This window comes from Alternaria ventricosa (assembly GCF_023758065.1).
Source record: "Alternaria ventricosa strain BMP 2768 chromosome Unknown scaffold_5, whole genome shotgun sequence".
NCBI classification, from domain to species: domain Eukaryota; kingdom Fungi; phylum Ascomycota; class Dothideomycetes; order Pleosporales; family Pleosporaceae; genus Alternaria; species Alternaria ventricosa.
Window position 1 is genome coordinate 16427 of NW_026055685.1, and position 18670 is coordinate 35096.

General features: G+C 48.7%; 7 protein-coding genes across 7 annotated transcripts; 4 read left to right on the forward strand and 3 right to left on the reverse strand.

Annotated features, from left to right (window-relative positions):
* Window positions 1-3946: 3946 nt before the first annotated feature.
* J4E93_003396 (uncharacterized protein) lies at window positions 3947-6015 on the reverse strand (the record flags this gene model as incomplete). Its single annotated transcript, XM_049341334.1, has 2 exons — window positions 3947-5829; window positions 5883-6015. 2 exons carry the CDS (start codon window positions 6013-6015, stop codon window positions 3947-3949), a joined length of 2016 nt encoding a protein of 671 aa, XP_049200839.1.
* A 1100-nt stretch (window positions 6016-7115) lies between these two features.
* J4E93_003397 (uncharacterized protein) lies at window positions 7116-8997 on the reverse strand (the record flags this gene model as incomplete). The annotated part of the gene is made up of 3 exons (XM_049341335.1): window positions 7116-8729; window positions 8779-8941; window positions 8993-8997. 3 exons carry the CDS (start codon window positions 8995-8997, stop codon window positions 7116-7118), a joined length of 1782 nt encoding a protein of 593 aa, XP_049200840.1.
* A 690-nt stretch (window positions 8998-9687) lies between these two features.
* Window positions 9688-10731, forward strand: J4E93_003398 (uncharacterized protein; the record flags this gene model as incomplete). The annotated part of the gene is made up of 1 exon (XM_049341336.1): window positions 9688-10731. The coding sequence occupies one exon, from the start codon at window positions 9688-9690 to the stop codon at window positions 10729-10731; it is 1044 nt and encodes a 347-aa protein (XP_049200841.1).
* A 239-nt stretch (window positions 10732-10970) lies between these two features.
* Window positions 10971-11864, forward strand: J4E93_003399 (uncharacterized protein; the record flags this gene model as incomplete). The annotated part of the gene is made up of 1 exon (XM_049341337.1): window positions 10971-11864. The coding sequence occupies one exon, from the start codon at window positions 10971-10973 to the stop codon at window positions 11862-11864; it is 894 nt and encodes a 297-aa protein (XP_049200842.1).
* A 160-nt stretch (window positions 11865-12024) lies between these two features.
* On the reverse strand, window positions 12025-13917 carry J4E93_003400 (uncharacterized protein; the record flags this gene model as incomplete). The annotated part of the gene is made up of 5 exons (XM_049341338.1): window positions 12025-13026; window positions 13088-13176; window positions 13226-13353; window positions 13541-13735; window positions 13811-13917. 5 exons carry the CDS (start codon window positions 13915-13917, stop codon window positions 12025-12027), a joined length of 1521 nt encoding a protein of 506 aa, XP_049200843.1.
* A 731-nt stretch (window positions 13918-14648) lies between these two features.
* On the forward strand, window positions 14649-16290 carry J4E93_003401 (uncharacterized protein; the record flags this gene model as incomplete). The annotated part of the gene is made up of 3 exons (XM_049341339.1): window positions 14649-14909; window positions 14970-16013; window positions 16066-16290. 3 exons carry the CDS (start codon window positions 14649-14651, stop codon window positions 16288-16290), a joined length of 1530 nt encoding a protein of 509 aa, XP_049200844.1.
* A 712-nt stretch (window positions 16291-17002) lies between these two features.
* J4E93_003402 (uncharacterized protein) lies at window positions 17003-18148 on the forward strand (the record flags this gene model as incomplete). The annotated part of the gene is made up of 1 exon (XM_049341340.1): window positions 17003-18148. The coding sequence occupies one exon, from the start codon at window positions 17003-17005 to the stop codon at window positions 18146-18148; it is 1146 nt and encodes a 381-aa protein (XP_049200845.1).
* Between the last annotated feature and the right edge of the window lie 522 nt (window positions 18149-18670).

An 18670-nucleotide genomic window follows, 5' to 3' on the forward strand; every position in this document is an offset into this window, starting at 1 on the left:
TCTATAAAAGCTATACTATTTTTTAGACTAAAATAAAGAAAGTAAGTTTAGAGGTATATAATAGTTTTAAGCTTTACTTAAGTCTATACTTAAATAAAAAAAGTATTAGTAAGATCTAAACTTACTATATAAACTTTTAGATTTTATATATAGCTTTTTAAGCTCTAAGCCTTATAATATCTTATTAATACTTAGTATATTCTAACTCTAAGACTAGTCTATAATAGTAAGTAAAGTAATATAACTAGTAAAAGATTAGTTTTATCTTTATTAGTGCTAAAAACACTATTAAATTATTAAATATACTAGCGTAATACTTAGTATTAGATTTAAGCTTATAATATATTAAAGTAGTTCTAGATATCTTAGAGTAACTTAAAAGAATTAAAGAAGCGCGCTTTTATTAAGACTTTAGTAAATATTTTAACTATAACTTTAAATAATCTATTACTTTATTAGCTATAAGCTAATATATATATACTTATATTATATTTCTTCAAAGTATTAAAACTTAAGAGATTCTTATAAAGTAATTTAGTATTAAGAAAGCTTTATAGCTAGTTTAAATTAAAAAGCTTTAATTACTTTAATAATAGTAGTACTAAAACTTCTAGCTTTAGCTTACTTAATAGTATACTCTTAGAAGTAATTAAAACTTTTAGTTTTATATTCTTAATAATACTAGTAATAGACTTTACTTTTTGTAATTAGTTTATAAGTTATAAAATTTTAGTTTACTAATTAATTATGTTAGAAAAAATTCTAAATAAAGAAGAGCTTTTAAGTATAAGATAGATAATTATAACGTAGTATTAGTATATATATCTATCTAGGTATAAGTGTAAAATATATCTAGCGTAGCAAGTAAATAGATCGTAGAGTTAAAGCTTACACCTCTAATTAACGTAGCTTACTACTAAATCTGCATATATATATACGTATATACTATAGTATATTTAGCTTTTAATTTCTAGCCTATTATAGCTATCTTACTAGTAGTAGTAAACTCTAACTCTAAAGAAAGCCTTTAGTAGCCTTAATCTAGAACGCTACTTATTATTATTCTCTTACTAGTCTTCTAGCCTATAAGTAAGTGTGTAGTCTTAGTAATTCTTGCGTAGCTTAGATTCTCTTCTACCTTAGTTCTATCTTACTCTATATATTAGTATACCTAGGTAGTAAGCGTTAAAGTTCTAGTTTCTAATCTAAATATAAAGAAGTATAGCGTAATATCTAAGCACTATACTAATAGATACCTAAGACTCTTATAAGGTAACTTACTAGTTATATTACTTAGTAATAAGGTATATATAGGTTTAAAACATAAACCTAATACTAGATACTAATTATAGCTTACTACTTTATCTATAGCGTTAAGTATAACTAATAATTTAAAGAAATATATATTTCTTCTTTAAAAGATTATAGATACTAACCTTACTCTATATAAGCTAGCTATACAAAAGTAATACGTCTATAAGACTATACGTTATAGTATTCTTAGAGAATAAAACTCTAATATTTATTAAGTATTAGTAAGAGTAATACTAGAAGCTTAATATACTTCTATAGCTAATAAGTCTCTAGCTATTTATTATTATAAAGTAAGTAAAGATAAATCTTTAGTAGTAGTAAAATAATTATAAAAATCTAAATAGTATAAGCCTTATAGAATAAAGCTTACTAGTGTTACGTTCTAAAACTTTCTAAATAATAGCTTATTAAATATAGATCTTTATAAAAATTATATACTAACTATAAAGACTTTATAAGATAATCTAGTAACTCTATAACTTAATAAACTAGTCTAAGATAATATTAATCTAGGCCTACTATTAAAATAAATTCTATAAAAGTTCTCTCTTTAAGAGAGTAACTATTTAATAGTAGATAAAGGTAAGTAATATAAAGACTTAAAATACTACTTTCTAGATAACTATAGATCTTTCTAATACCTATCTTCTAGAAAGTGTTCTTATACTTATAGATATATAAATAATATCTTTTAATAAGTTCTACTTTAGTTATAATTACTATATTATTTAGCTATATTCTATATAGGTAGATTAAAATTAAGCTACGTATTATAATCTAGTTAACTTAGATAACTTAGTAGTATTATATAATAAGGTTAGAGTATTATTATAGCACTTTATATTTTAAGACTAGAACGTTATCTTAACTTTTATACTCTTAGTGTAAGAGAGACTACTATATTACACTAGAGATCTAGAGTAAAGGCTTAACGCTTGTTAGAATTGTTAGCTACGTAGAACGTTTCTAGACTTTAGATAGACCTAAGAAAACAAAAATATACTAAAAGCCTAGTTATTTTTTGCCTACTACAAGCCGGAAGACTTATTAACTTGCCTTATTAAGATTATAGACACAACTGCAGAACTCGAATATTAGCTAGCCGGTAGATAGGTGTATCTAAGGTTTTAGCTATAGAAGCTTATTACAGTAGGCTAGGTTCTCTATAGCCTTTACCGGAAACGTATTCTAGTCGAGCCCTAGTCTCTAGACAAGATTAAGTATTTGGAACATGTTCTGTATGTTCTCGCATCTACTAAGCTCCTTAACACATTCTTTAAAAGCGAGAGAATGAATGTTCGAAAGCTCCAATCTAAGCTTGCTAAGAACATACGGCAGGAGACGATGTTGTCGGAGACAGAACTTGATGACATGGACGACGTCGACGAAGTCAAATATCTGCTATCACTGCGACTTTCTGAGTTAGCAGCGCTAGCGTTACGCTCACAGGACAATCTGTTGCGCTATCGTCATTTCGAAGAGGTTTTCAATCCAAGGCATCTCCAGCTGAACCTTCTAGTTGGCGTTGGAGGGTTGAAAATAGAGTGGACCGAATACCTCCACGAGCACTTGACTTTTAACACATCAACATTGACTATTTACATTTTCTGGTTTGCGTCACACGTTCGCCAGAATGCGATGTTCCAGTAAGTTGTTATTGCCCGCTGAGTTCCGTCTTCTAATGCCGTTAGCATGTACTGTGATCTCTTGGATTGTGGACCTGATCATGCAAAGATCGGTGAGCCAGGCATGTCAGTACTGTCAATGACATATCGAAAGCAGATACTCAGGTCCTATTCATGGATCTTTCGTGAGCTGGCATCTAGCTCATCACGCAGAGAGGCATACTACGACCTTCCGCTGCCTTGGTGGCTTGCTCCTCTGCAAAGCGTCCAGCAGCAGCAATTACCAACAAAGACTTCAGTCAAAGGCTTGTGTTCAGGGCTAGGCGAGGTTTTGAACGCCATGGCTATGTTGTTCCACTTCAGAAAGCCGCGACCCCAGAGGTCGCACGGAACTATCCGCTCGCTTCTCAAAGACAGCACTGGCAGAAAGTGCAAGCTACCTATCGACTGTCTTGTACAATTTAGGCCTTTTGATAACGAACGTACAGAGATTGCGAAGGGTGGACGACCAAGTGAGTTGTACGCCGACGACTCGGACGACGAAGAAGAAAGCCTTGGCGTTACAGACCAAGTGTCGTACGAATTATACCCGAACCTTGCTCCTCGTATCAAGATCTTGATTGAGCATCTAGAGAAGCAGAAGCCGAAAGGGTTCGTCGCTCTGTGGAAGGACCAGAGAGACTCCAATACCTGGTATACGTTCTGGGCGGCGGTGATCTTTGGGGTCACGGCGTTGGTCCTAGCCGCAGGAAGTTTAGCAGTGTCAGCTGCGCAGACTTGGGCGACATTCAGGGCGCTGGACATGCAGGGTCAAAGATAAGGCGTAGTCATATCTATAGTGTGCTACCATATTTTCAAAGTCCGTAGATAGAAACCCAGCTTGACGCTGTAAAGTTCAGCGACAGCATAAGTTGCAAGTTGATAGACTGTAACAGAATACTAGCCCACGATATTCAACAATGACGTAAGGCAGAAGAGATGTGAAGATTGATGGGCTAATCAACTATCTACAAGCGAACCTGGCAAGTCTTCGTCCTAGTAACAGACTTGTCGCTTTCACTCGTAGCAACGAGAGTCACGGTAGCTTCCTTGGAACAATACCCTGCGCAACCAACAGCAACATTGACTGTCTTCTGCTTACCCGCCTTGGCGTAAGCCAACGCATTAGGCACGGCGACCTTCCAACCAGCGCCTTTGACCTCCGCCTTCAACCGGTAGATATCCGATCCAAGGTAGGCAGACAGATCCTGGGGATGCGGGTTTGTCGCAAGCGAGGCGGCTTTGCCAGTGTTCTTCAGCTCGAAACTGCAGTATAAGCCATCGGCGGGGCTAGTAGAGTTTCCGTTGCTGACAACCTTGCCGGACCCGAGCTCAATGCCATGTTGAGCGGACGTGGTAACGTTGGTCGCGGTTGATGCTGCGCCTACGGTGTAGTGTAATACTCCGTTGTCGTCGGTTATCTTCTCGAGGATGTACAAATGCAGGCCGTTCTCGTGGTCGATGTGCTCGTATTCTGAGCCAGAGTTCGTACCAGCGTGGAACAAGGCATCGACTAGTTGCCTGTAGTCGCCAATGGTCCAATATCTTGCGGTGCCGTTGGGGAGGAAGAAGTCAATCTGGCGCGCATCCTGCGGGTTTGCATCAATCGTCCATTGGAACGGCTGCACGCGATCGCTGTCCTTGGTCTTGCTTATCATGACACCGGAGTCTGGGCAGAAAGAGTCCGCACCAAGTCGCTGAACGACCTCAACATTGTAGTTGTTGTAACCACGTCCGTCGCATAGAGCATCGAGGGACGCGTTACATGGGGGTGCAAGGTCGCCGGCAGCGCCAAAGGAAATGTTGAAACCCATAAGACTGTCCACTGGATCGACAGAGCGAGCGGTTATCTGCGCGATGACCGGACCAGAAGTTGCGAGACCTGAGCGAGAAATTTGCAAGATCGGAGTTGTATCGATGAGCCCAATCTGGTGCTTGTCGCGCATTGTGTGTAGAGATCCCATGGACGCACCCTGTACAGGAGGGATCTGCCAGCGCGTGTGAGGTCCTCCGGGTCCGTTGAAGCTGCCTCGGGATAGCATGCTCCATGGGCCAGTGTATGTTCGTCGCGGAGGGTCGCTGAAGGGGTTGTTATAGTTATCTCCAATACCGAGCAAGTGCGATAGTTCGTGAGCAAATGTAGCCATTCCACTCGATTCTCCCTGGGTAGACGAACCGCCACCGGCGTTCGGCCATATTGTAGAGGCTGCAGCCCACGATGACCACTCAACGTAGCGTGTACTTGCCCAGTTTGGAAGCGAGGAGTTGTCCGGCGGTCCAAACTCATCGGGAACATCTTCTTTGGAGAGGAACTTCATCTCACCAAATTCCTGCCATGTCGAGGATTCGTCTTGGCCGGCGGAGAGAATGAAGGCCAACTCGTACGCGTCTGCCGTCTCATTCCCAACATCGGCACGCCATGCTCCGAGCGCATCTGTCCTGAGATCAACAGAGCATGGCGGGCCCTCTGGACAAGCGCCTTCATTAAAGCCACCCTCTTCGTCGTCGATACCATATTGGTAGCTTCGCGCCGGCATGCGATAAGGACCGAACACGGTCAGGTCCACGCCATACTTCCCGAACGAGTCGCCCATCCAATACTCGTGAAGAGTGTGGCCCTCGTTGAGCTCGCTGGGTACGTTGAGAAGATCGTGGTAGAACTTGGGCACATCCTCACGACTCAAGCCAGCGGCAAGTGGTTGCGGATTACCGAAGATATCCGAGTTGGCCGGCAGCGTGACAACGAACGGAGAGTCCGGGTAGTCTATGGTCACCAAGGCGATGTTGAAGTTTCGATCTCTGCCCTTGCGGGCTGGATCAGCCCAATTGGTCGTGGGTGGCGCAGCATAATCTAATCAATGCTTTAGTAATCTTTTCCACTTGCGTTGTTATGCTCAGACATACCATCCCAAGTCATGTTGTCTGGATTGACCCAGTTCTGGGGGTCGATGGGCGCGAATGGGTTTACAGGCGCGCTCCGGCGATGCACCACAGCAGCTGCCGCAACCTCAAGCATCGTGCTCAAGATGACAGCCATTGAGGCGCGGTGAGGGCTTCGGATGGCCATCATTTACCACAAAGCTTTGTGATGCAGACGCGCAAGCGACAGGAAGGGCGTGAGAAGCGGAGGTGAGAGGGACCCTTGAAGCATATTAATGAGAACACGGACCTGCATCATCAAGATTGAGTTGCCTACCCATGATGCCGACTACGTAGGGCAAGACAGATATCAGAGTAAAGTGCATACGCGGCTGCCTCATCCAGCTAGGTCAGCCCGTTCCACCGTCTTGGCACGCGCGCACCTGCTGTTCCCAGTGTGCGAGGCTGGGGTGGACGATAACGGCGTCGCTTGATCCTGCACTTTCGTCGATCAGAAGGGAAAACGCCTCCAATGCGACGGCTACGTACTTGACGTAAGCTTTGGTGGTGCCGTGAACCTTGGTACGATGGCTGGGAAAGCTTGTCCGCACCGACCACGGCGATCCCTTCCGCCCCGCTTGAGCCTTGCCGGGAAGCATCATGGTTTCTTTGTATCGCGGATGACGGCTGATGGCACGGGTATAGCTCGGCCACTTGATTGTGAGATAACGGGCGCGCCAGATGTTGTGGCTGCTTTCTCATGTTACGACGTCATCATGCGCTTGCCTCTTCCTTCTTCGACATCCTTTTGTGCTTTGGCAGTAACGCGGCTACAGAGCGCTGTGCAACTCAAAGTTTGTGTCAACCGAGAAGCTTCCGGCGCTTTGGTGCTCTCTAGCTGACGTGAGAAATCGCACCACAGCGAAGTACGGCGCATCTGGCAAATCTCCGATGTAAGTCCTTGTATGTAAATAGACGAGGACTAGGGGCGGGGAGAGGAGGTTCGCCTTGTGTTCCCAGACTTTGGCTAGTATGTTTGATTCATGGACGGCACATTCTCACAGAGATGTCGATGTTATATCCCAAACTTATATCATAATTAGTGCTACCTCTCAATGTATGCGGCGACTGACGGTGATCAGCCAGCATCACGTGGATATGACGATCTTGGACATGGGAGCATAATTGTATGCACACAAATTCTTGTCATGTATTATATACCCTTCCACGCAGGATAGGCCCTCTTGGCTGTCAATCGTTGGATGAACGATGGTCCATTCAGCCCAGACGGCCCTTGCCGCCCCCATACTTCCCTTCCGGGCCCTCGAGATGCGCATCCAAAACTGCCGAAGTTCCGCTGAGTACGCTCTTGATGGCTTCTGGTAGTAGCCTGCTAAGCTCGTCTGAAGTGGATGCATGTGCAGCCCAGATCTGGCCACCACTTGCCGCCTTGGCGATGCCCGAGTAATCTGGAGTTGGCGCGAAGCTGATGTTGAGCTCCTCGTTGCTGACTTTAGAACCCTCTCCATCGGGGTGTACCAGTAGCATTGACCGTCGTGGAGCGTTCCAGCCCTTGTTGTTGAGAACAACAGTAAGGATGGGAATGTTGTAGCGCTGCGCAATCCAGTATACCGATCCAGGAACGGAAAACAGATAGGTACCGTCTCCAACAATTTGACACACGAATTGCTTCTTTCCTTCGGTGTCAGTTGCAAGCTTGACGCCAAGCGCACCACCTCCACTCCACCCAAGTCCGCCACCACCGCAGTTTATCCATGAGCCAGGAAGCGTAGCCTGGATCTGGTCCGCAACAAAGCCGGTCTGAGTAACGGCCTCTATAGCCCAGATGGTGTCATTAGGGCAGAGTTTCTTGAGTTGAGAACAAAGATATGGGGTGCTGAAATGGCCGTTCTCGTCGACCTTGGCTTCAGCGGCAATGCCTTCAAGTTTCTTCTTATGCGACTGTTGCAACGCCGTCCACCGTTGGTCGAACAGCTGAGAAGAGATCTTCTCTTTGAGTTGCGATTCGAGGTATTCGTTGAGCTGCGTCAGCGAGGTATAAGAGTCGGCTCTGTATCGTTGTGCAGCGTTTAGGTAGAAGACAGGCATCTGTTGTTTCAGGGGGTCGACATCGACGTGGAAAATTTTAGCATTCTCTTTGGGATGGCACTGGGTGTTGATCCAGGGCACATCGCAGTCGAGGACTAGGATGACGTCGGCCGTCTTGATGGCAGGGTCGTTGCCGTACCGTAGGCCAAGCCAAGCTGAGTGGTTCGCAGGAAAGCACATGTCACTTCCTCCGGTGTCCAGTACACGAAGGCCCTTGACGTTGTCAGCCACGCGCACGAGTTCTTGCACAGCATCGTGATTTCGCCCCGAGTATCCGGTGATGATAAGAGGCTCCTGAGCGTTCACCAAGGCCTCAGCAATCGTCTTAACGCCCTTGGGAGGAAGGGCAGCGGGTTCGACAGGATGCCAGAAGTCCATCTCCAGCTTGTACGGGGTCAGGTCCTCTTCCATGGGCTCGCGTGCGCCATAGAGATAGACGGGCCCCTTGGGATCGCTCATGGCAAAGGAGAGAGCCCGATTGACCATCTGCTTGACATTCTTGCCCGACTTGATCTCGCCCGTGTACCTGCAGTACTGTGCGACAATCTGCTTCTGGTCTGGCACGTCTTGTATCCAGTGGATGTATTCCGTCCGGCTGCCGCGCATCTCACCCTCGATGGTGAAGGGCGACAGGCCGGCGAAGATGAGGACGGGTGCGCGGCCGCACGAGGCGTTGTGTACAGCGGCTCCGAGGCCTTGGGTTCCGACGTCGACGTGCACAATGACGCATTGAGGTTTGCCCGTTAGTCTGGCATATCCGTCCGCCATGGAAAGGGCGACCATCTAGACGCGTCAGTGTCTGGTCGAATTGATGTGCATCTCAGGCACTTACCTCGTTCGGACATGTGATGATCTTGGGGAACTGGCCCTTCTTCTCATTCTGGCCTTTGACGATGGCTTCGATGATGGAGGGATGGTCGGATCCAAGGTTGACGAAGACGTGACTGACGCCGTACTCCCAGAGCGCCTCAAAGAAGGCAAAAGACGCCGTGTAGCTGGCGGTAGTCAGTATATGATACGCCTGTGTATGCGGGGGTCATATTTACACCATCTTGTCTGCTGTGTGCTATGTTATCTGTCGTGTCTCCAGGCTGGCTTCAGAGCAGATGCGCACAAGTCCGATGACGGCGTGCGTCGGAGAATTGGATGCCCCATCGCTCCTGCTGCTATCGTGGGATGGGTACGGAATGGGCAGCGGCCCCACCAGAGCGCGGGGAAGCTTTGCTGTCGCGGTTGGGGTTGACGGCAAGCCGACTCGTCATCGGCATTTTGAGGCGCGGCGGCGGCTGTTGACGGGTTCATCAGACCCGCCTCACATCTCAACTGACACTTGTATTGACGCCATATTATCAATCGCCGAAGACTGACGACATGTATGCAGCCCCGTAACGCGTATAAACTGTGGCAGATGAAGGAGCTCGCCCTGTCGCGCCTGCACGCTATCCATCGCGTCGCGGCATGGTTCCGCCGCGCGGAAAAGCCACCTCGTGACCAAGACACTCCCCATCTGCTTGCACTTCAACACGATGCTCGCCTTCGCCATCTTTCGTCATGTCACCTAGCAGGCCTGTGACGCTCTTGCCTAGATTAGCAATGTCTGCACAATCACTGCAGGAGGCCGACGCCGCGAGGCATCCGTATCAAACGCGTTTCATCCCAAACACGCGTATAGAAAGTCGTAGGCCCAGCGGCACTCTGACCGTTCGCAAATATCGTTGGTCTCTTATCTAGACTCTGCAAAATGCGCTTCCATCTCGTTCATCTTCTATCATTTGTACCCTCGACAGTCCTTACATATCATCCCGAAGAATGCCCATCCAATTCCACACGACACATTCAATACCCGACATGCCTTGGGCTACCGGGGGTTTATCTCGTCAAAGAAAGCGAAGGAAAGGGTCTGGGTGTTTTCGCTGCTCATGACATGGACATAGGCGACATCGTCATGCGCGAGACGCCTGTCCTCAAGATTCGTTTGCCAAAACTGGCGAAGGGGAGCCCATATCCCATGGCAGCTGTCGCTATGCTACTCCAAGAGCAATTTGACACCCTCTCGCTAGAGTCACAAGAGGAGATCCTCTCTTTGACACATCAGGCAAACGCTCTAGACAGTAAATCTCAAGATACTCTGGGCACCATCTTTCGCAACAATGCCTACAACACCGGCGATCAGGTTGGCCTATTCCCCAAGATCGCTCGCATCAACCACTCGTGCCGACCAAACACGAGCTACTACTGGAGCGGAAAGCTAAACAAGCGCATCGTCTATGCCACACGCAAGATCAAGGCAGGAGAAGAATTCTTCGTGTCTTACATCTCCCTGTTGCTCAGTCGGGAAGATCGCCAGAAGCAGCTCGATCGATATGGCTTCCAGTGCCACTGTGAAGCATGTGCCCACGACCGAGCCGCTCAAGTAGCTAGCGATAATCGCCGTATCACCATCAAAAACGCGTTCTCCAAGTTCGAACCGCAACTAGTTCTGGCAGCACCACAATCCAAGGCCGGGAAGCGTCAGGCGCAAAAGGACGCGGAGGTGAGCGTTCAACTTGCCGGACTGGTAGAGGAGGAAGGACTTGCCGACTACTACGCCAAAGCCTACAGAATCGCCGCTATAAGCCATGCTAGAATGGAAGATTGGGCGACCGCTGCGAGATGGGCGAACCGAGCCTACGAGATACGTTACATGGAGGATCCGGACTCAAAGAGCACATTGGAGTTGCACCACCTCACCAGCAGTTTTACATCAAATTGGGAGACCGAACTGCGAAGCCGCGCTTCAACATGAGATTCTGCAAGCGGCTTTGACGCTCGCGTCGCATTGCCCTGCATATTATGCGGAGGATTGGCCGTTCCAGACCTGCGGTTCGCACATGCGGCCCTGTTCACCCGGTCGCCCGCTTATTAGCCTAATGCATCACCACGCCTCTGCATCTTCGCATTACAGCAAACGTATCTTCACCTGACAATCATCGCGATCATTCACAACAATCTAGCAATATGAGTCTATCGCAGATTACGCCCAGCATGTCCAAGCAGAGACTCATCGACCGCGACGAGCGAACTCGCAAAAAGCCAATGCGCGTCCTGGTTCTGGGCATGTGTCGTACGGGAACGACTACTATCGCAGTCGCACTCCGTAAACTCGGCTACACCTCGCATCAGATGCGGGATGTGCTTACCAAACCATCGGAACTTGCGCTTTGGGAAGAAGCTGTCAACGTCACCCTGTTACCGCCCCAGGAACGGCCCTCAAATCAACAGAAGATGGATCCGTACGGCAAGGAGGAGTTCGACAAACTATTAGCCGATTTCGATGTCGTAATGGATCTACCCGGTTGTGTGTTCGCATCGGAACTGGTGAAGGCCTACCCAGACGCCAAGGTCATCCTGACGAAGAGGAGGTACGAAGACTGGGAACAGAGCATGCAAGACAGTATATGGTGTCTTGATACGTGGCGGCTATTCACTCTCTGTCGTCAACTCAATATCACACAATTGGCGCCGTTAATGCGACTGATACATTCCATATTCCGAGTGCACAACGGTAACAACTACGGTGGTCCGGCAGCAAAGTCGGCATTCGACCAGCACTACGACACTGTTCGCTCGTTGGTACCTCAAAACCAATTACTGGAGCTCGACACTGACACAGACTTGGGATGGGAGCCTCTCTGCGAGTTCTTGGGCAAAGCGGTACCCAAGGAGGGTTTTCCGAAAACGAGCGAAGACAAGGCCATGCGCAAAGGTCTTGAGAGTGCATGGTGGGGCATGGTCCAGTACTTTCTCATGTTGATCCTTCTTCCGGGGCTTGTCGTGGTTGGATCTGCTATGTTGTACACATACGCGGATGAGGTGAGGGCGTATCGAGATGGTTGGTTAATGGTGGCAAAGATGTACATGGAAACAGGAGAATTGTAATATACTGCGAAAGCTTGATGGCATTTGGCAAAATCGTCTTCATCTTGGTCTGTGCTTTCATCATTCTGGCTGCATGAAGGCTTTCTATGTCATATATCTATTTGTCTTAACTCATTCCAGAAATTCATCGTTCAGTGTTGAGCTGCGTCCTGCCAGCTGCTTAAGCCTTCCACCTCAGCAGAGTGAAGGAGTGCTTGCCAAATTTGAACTTGCCCTGGCCATCCCAGCTGCTTTCCTTGATACCAACGTTCTGCACGCCATCCGTGTTGACCACATCAACGTTGTCGCCCGTCACGGTGTGCACCTCGACCTTGTCGGCCTTCAGTCCCGGGATGTCAACCTCAAAGTCCTGCTTCTCGTTGACATTCGTGACCGCAAGGTTGATGAATCCATCGTCGCTGAGCGTGGCGCTGCAGTCCAGGTAGGGCGTCTCGATAGTGTTGCGGATCCAGCTCGGGTTTGTGCGGCCGGTATATTCTGGGGCGCGGACATTGAGTGCAATAGTGTGGCCACGCATATACTTGGAGAAGAGGAGCAATGGCCACCAAGAAGTCTGTTTGACCAGACCCTCCTTCGTGGTCATCAAGGGTGAGATGACGTTGACGCTTTGTGCGACAGTTGCCATGCCCATATCCTTTGCTTGACGAATGAAGCCGTTCAGGAAGATAGATACGGCGAGGGCGTCGGAGAGTGTGTACTTCTCCTCAGCACCGAGCTCACCGGGCGCACGAACAGGATCCCAAACGTTCCATTCGTCAAAGCAGATAGTCTGCCTAGGCACTGTCTCGGGAACCTTGTTCTCGATGCGTGCAAGATCGATCAAGCTCGCAGTCATCTGCACTGCTCGCTCAGCCGCCCGAGGTGCGGTGGCATTGGGTAGATGCTCCTTATCGGCAGTGTAGATATGGATGGAGTGCATGTCGATGAGTGATTTGGTGGTGTCGCCACTGAGACCATGGACATCCCACTTGACGCACTGGTTGAGAACATAGTAGTCCCAGGAGGAGTAACCGGTCTCACCGCAGAGGATGGTAGTGATGGTTGGGTCGAGAAGTTTGAGGGCCTTGGCCCATTGATACGCCTTCTTGGCATAGTCTTCTTTGGTCATTTGCTCGACCTGCCATGGACCCCAACATTCGTTGCCGAGGGCCCAGTACTTGACCTAGATGGTTGTCAGTTGATCCCGGGTGTAAGAAGAGGAAACATAGTGGTGGTGAACGTACATTGTAAGGCTTCTCACGACCGTTCTTGCGACGAAGGTTGGCGTAGTAGGTGTCGCGGTCCGAGTTACAGTACTCAAGCCATCCAAGAGCTACACCTAATCAGATCATGTGCAAGTATACCAATCGGGTCAAACGAACCTTCGTCCAGAGTGCCAGTTCCGAAGTTGAGACAGAGATATGGCTCCGTGCCGACTTCTTCACACCATTGCATAAACTCGTCCGTACCGAACGTATTTGGCTCAATGCCAATCCATGCCAGCTCAGGCCTAGGCTCAGAATTAGCTTGCTGTAGCGGACATGCTGAAGAAATGGTGGCTGGGTCAACGTCACATGAACACGCTTGTGGCGCCAGTATGGCCAACGGGAGCTGATCCTCAAGACGCGTCGGTAGCCCCCAACGCAGATGTGCAGTCAAGAGACGCCACGCATGAGTTAACATGCGTGATAACTTACCTCTTTGGTCTGTTCTCTTTGGGTCCAACACCATCAAGCCAATGGTATGTTGCTACGAAGTTGCCGCCCGGATACCGCACTACAGGCACATTGAGTTCCTTGAAAGCTTCAATGACGTCCTTGCGGAAGCCTCTCTCATCGGAAAGAGGGTTGCCGGGGTCGTAAATGCCGCCGTAGATGCAGCGGCCCATGTGCCTGGTGCGTGGTCGGTTAGCCGAAAAAGAAACACGCATCCAACGCCAGCCGCAGGGCGTCTATTCTTAAGCTTACTCAGTAAATCCTCCATAGATATTGTCGTTGATCTTAGCGATCTTGTGAGAGGGGTGTATAGTGATGGAAGGCGTTTCGCTCTCCTCGATCTTGGTGAAGCTTGCCATGATGGTGAGGAGGGAGGACAATGATGCTAGAAGATTGAGAAGTGTGGTGTTTTGGAAAGGAACTTCACATGCAAGATCAGGACTCACGATGGTAGTGGCCTGATCTTCGCGATGTCGTTGAAGGCTTCATGGCGTTCACGCGCACCTCCGGCTCGGCGTCGGTGCCAACGCCAAATTGGTTGACGCACCCGACGCTGACAGAACCTCCCATTCGTGGAATTTCCCCAGCGGACGCTAGCTGCTATCATCTCGGAGACATGCCACACTATTGTTGTTTGCAGAAAAACTGCCGCCACAACCACGGGGAGCCAAGAAGTATTCCACCAGTCGAAATGTAGCGCATTCTACATTTGCATCCTGAACATGCATGTGCTAACGTTATCGCGTTGGAAGCAAAAGTAGCGATTCGGGCTACGATCGACCGAACAAGTGCTGTCGCCTCGGTATTGACGCCGATGGCTGGTGATGCAGGGATGCAGAGGCGGGTCGCGGAGAGAATAAACGCGGAGTCGAGTCAGTGTCCCCGCTCTTTGCGGAGACCGTGGAGTAGCCTCGTTCGATGCGTTCCCCAGACCGCGGTCAGCCATGGGTGGTGACATGGTGCAAGGGAGCAGCGCAGCAGGATCAATAATCCCTTCGAGTATAAAGAGCCAGCACGCTGCCGATGGTGGGTCTCTCTGCGCATCGCATTCCCCTTCCCACTGCAGCGCTCAATCCCCTCTGCAGCAGTCATGGCGCTCCCTCCCAAAGTCTATCAGTTCCTCGTGGGTCTTTTTGCATCCCTTGGTTCGCTACTGTACGGTTACGATCTCGGTGTCATCGCCCAAGTCATCGCCTCCGGAGCGTTCAAACGCGAATTCAACGATCCTGGCTCAAATGCAAAGGGAGCAGTTGTGTCAGTCTTTACCGGTGGTGCCTTCTTCGGTGCCATGTTCGGTGGTCCCGCCGGTGACTACCTCGGTCGCCGACTTACTATCTTGATGGGCGCCTGCGTAAGTACTCTCCAACAGGTTTACTGGTGCGCACTGTTGCTAACGCAATGATGACTGTAGGTTTTCATGCTTGGTGGTGCTCTGCAGACTGCTGCCGTGAACCTCAATTACCTTTACGCCGGACGTGTCCTCGCTGGTGTCGGTGTCGGTTTCCTCGTCATGATCATTCCTCTGTATCAATCCGAATTGGCTCATCCCAGCATCCGTGGACGTATTGGTGGACTGGTACAGTTCATGCTGGGCATTGGTGCCCTAGCCGCCGCTTGGATCAGTTATGGCGTTGATATCGGGTTTCCGGACAGCGACAATGGTCAATTCCGAACATCACTGGGTATCCAGGTCGTACCTGCCTTCTTCTTGGCCGCTCTTATCATGCTGTTCCCCGAGTCGCCCAGATGGCTCATCAGCAAAGGCAAGGTCGAGCAAGGTCTTAAGAATCTGGCCAAGCTTCATGCCCATGGTGACACCAACGACGTTTGGGTTCAAGCCGAGTTCCAGCAAATCCAGGAAGCCCTCAGTTTTGAGCGCGAGCATGAGGCTCAATCTTATCTCGAGCTCTTCAAGGACAAGTCGTGCTTCCGCCGTCTTTTCCTCGCCTGTGCGCTTCAGGCTTCCGTTCAGATGACTGGTGTTTCGGCTATCCAATACTACTCAGTTACCATCTACGAGCAGATGGGTATTGACGGTACTGAGGCACTCAAATACCAGGCTATCTCTTCCGTTCTTGCTCTTTGCGGACAAGCGCTCTGCATTGCCTTTATCGACCGTCTGGGACGTCGCTGGACTCTGATCGGTGGTAACCTTGGTAACTGCCTTACCTTCATCGTATCCACCATCATGCTGGCTGTCTTCCCTCCAGGATCGACTGGAAACGCAAGTGCTTCGTGGGGCTTCATTGCTGTCACCTGGCTGTACAACTTCTGCTTCTCCTCGACTTGTGGACCTCTATCTTGGATTATTCCCGCCGAGATCTTCGACACAAAGACCCGTTCCAAGGGTGTATCGATCGCCACCATGACGTCCTTTGCCTTCAACACTTTAATTGGCCAAGTCACCGAGCTCGGCATGGTATCCGTCGGATGGAGGTTCTACCTGCTGTTCGTTGTAAGTACTCTCGCAGCTCAACAACTTGATCTCAAGCTAATCAAATACTCAGATCTGTAACTTCACCAACGCCGTCTTCTTCTACTGCTTCTTGCCTGAGACCGCCAAGCGTCCTCTCGAGGAGATGAACTACCTCTTCACCAACGCTCCTCTCTTCGTTCCCAACATGAAGTCGTCAGAATGGGGACTCGACATCGAGCGCCGTGTTGAGGAAGTCGCTGCTAAGCAGGGTTCGGTCTCCCACGCCGAGCATGTAGATGCCAAGCACAACATGTAGGAGGCCAACAATAGTTTAGCTTCCTTGTCGAATTGACGCCTGATGCTGCATGCTTTCATCACTATTTCGACCGTCTAGTTGGGATTGTGATGATTGGATAATGAAATAATACCCACCAAAGCTTTTTTTCGTCTTTTCGTGAGATCAAATTGACTCGGAACGTAATCGCCAGTGACAATGCAACTTCAGGACAGTTCTGATGTCAATCATCGAGGTTATTGCCATGTGCAAAGGCTGTTCAAAGCATAGCCGCGCTTTAGTTTATATAACATGGCGTGAGATATGAAATCTAAACCATCTTTTGTATGACATGTCACTGATGTCGCGAAACTAGTGTTTTATATCCCTGATGTCTCCCTTATCTGTCTACATGAATCAGAAGAGACTGTGTGATATCTTGAAGGATGTATCAGTCGACAAGACACGAGAGGTAGTAATACCAAGTCTCTAGCGTGTGATATTCACTATCACTAGTCAGCGTTGTGGGTACACGAAGTATCTTCTAGTGACAAGCTAATTCAGTCAGCTGATCAGTGCATTGTAGACATACTGGGCTCACGCGTACTGCAAACAGCCTCTAACGCATGAAGCAAGGCACTGCTTATAATCTCTCTCATCCCACCTTACAACAGACGACCAATAAGGCAAGAACCCCTCAGATAAGACATCTTACCACAGAACAAAGCCAAGCAAACCTTTGACACCAAGACAAATGAAAAGCATGGCACAAGCAAAGGTGGTTATGCTGACGGAGTACACTACTGTGTACCCCACAGACATTGCCCAGGCTACGTTCGAGCCGTCCGCATCTCCGACAACCGCCCTTAGTCTTTCCAATAGCCTGAGCAGCACGATACCTCAACCCACGACTTCGGTTTCATCAACGATCCCCTCACCAACGTCACTACCTCCTTCTTCGACCACCGTTATTCCACCAGATTCAAAACGCCACTTCGACGATACCCCCGTCATCATCATCCTTTCACTATTTATCCTCTTTGCCATCCTTCTTATCGCAATGATCGGCTACCTAGTCTTCATGCGATTCAAAGGTAAATGCTCCTCGTGCCAAGATCTGCAAGAGCAGATCTTGAAGTGGGAGTGTGGAGAGCTGAAGCGCATCACACCACAGATGGTTATGAAGCGTGATATGCTAAACAAGACCCCTTGGGCACACTACACTTCTTCAGAACTCGACCAGGAAACTGGATATCTTGGACACAAACTGTCTCGCGCACCCACTATCTACCAGGTTGAAAGGGAAAGAGGGCCGTCGTTCTTCCAAAAGATTAAAGCTCGCGTTGTCCGCGGAGGTAAGTCATCAGCCCCTCCAGATTTGCCGACTAACTACAACGATGGGCATCGATATTCGGCTCGCTCCTCTGCATATTCAGCATCTTCAACATACTTTGACCCCGAGAAAGACGACAAGGAAATGCGTATCTTCACCGAAGTCTCAGCGCCAGACGCGTCCAGCGTTCGTGGACCTCTCCGCAATGAGTCCGATGAGCCAAAGCGCTACACCGCATACGCACCCACTGAGCATGGCGAAGACTACTCCCTCCAAAAGGAGATAAATATCGCCAACGCGATGGCGTGTTTAGAATCCAGAGAGTACAAGGACGCCAATGCAGTCCTACAGCGTCAATCCGCAACAGACTCTGAGATGCGACGCGCACTGGGGTTCGTCAATACTACAGACCAACAGATGAAGGTCGCACTACACCCCAGCCTGTACTCTGAGGTCGACAAGTCACAGTATGAGTCACCAGCTGCTAACACCACTTCGCAAGCTGAGGAGTATCAGCCGTTCAGCTGGCGCAAGAAAGGCCGTCGACCGCCGGACCTGGGAGACTAGCACGAGGCCGATCAACAATACAAGAACTGGAGATCAACCAGTAAGCGCAAGAGTCCGTAGCTATGTGCCTACATTGGTCGGACGGACTTTAAGTAGATATAGGTGTAGTCGATGAGCGATAATTTGCGCAAATTCCTGCAGGCTTGTGGTTTCGATTTGTCGAATTGGCATTCGCATTGTAATTTAATACTTTATTATTCGCCCTCACCTTCATCTCAGCGTTTGTTCCGTGGAGCGCCAAGAAAATAGAAATGCCGCCTTCATGCGTCGTCTGCAGTATCTCGGGATAGACTTCATGAAGTGGTTCGGCTTCGATGTGGCTGCCACTACTCGTCTCTTCGCCTAGGGTCCGTATTTGGTGAGGATCTGGAAGACAGTTGGGATTGTAGATGAGCTTGTGGATATCTGCACGAAAATTGATACAAGTCGTGTCTGTGCTCTCAACAGTGGCGTTGCTGGCGGTGACTTGAGTTGATGCAGGCACCAGGCGTAGGCGCGCAACGCTGCATGCCTCCTTCCCGA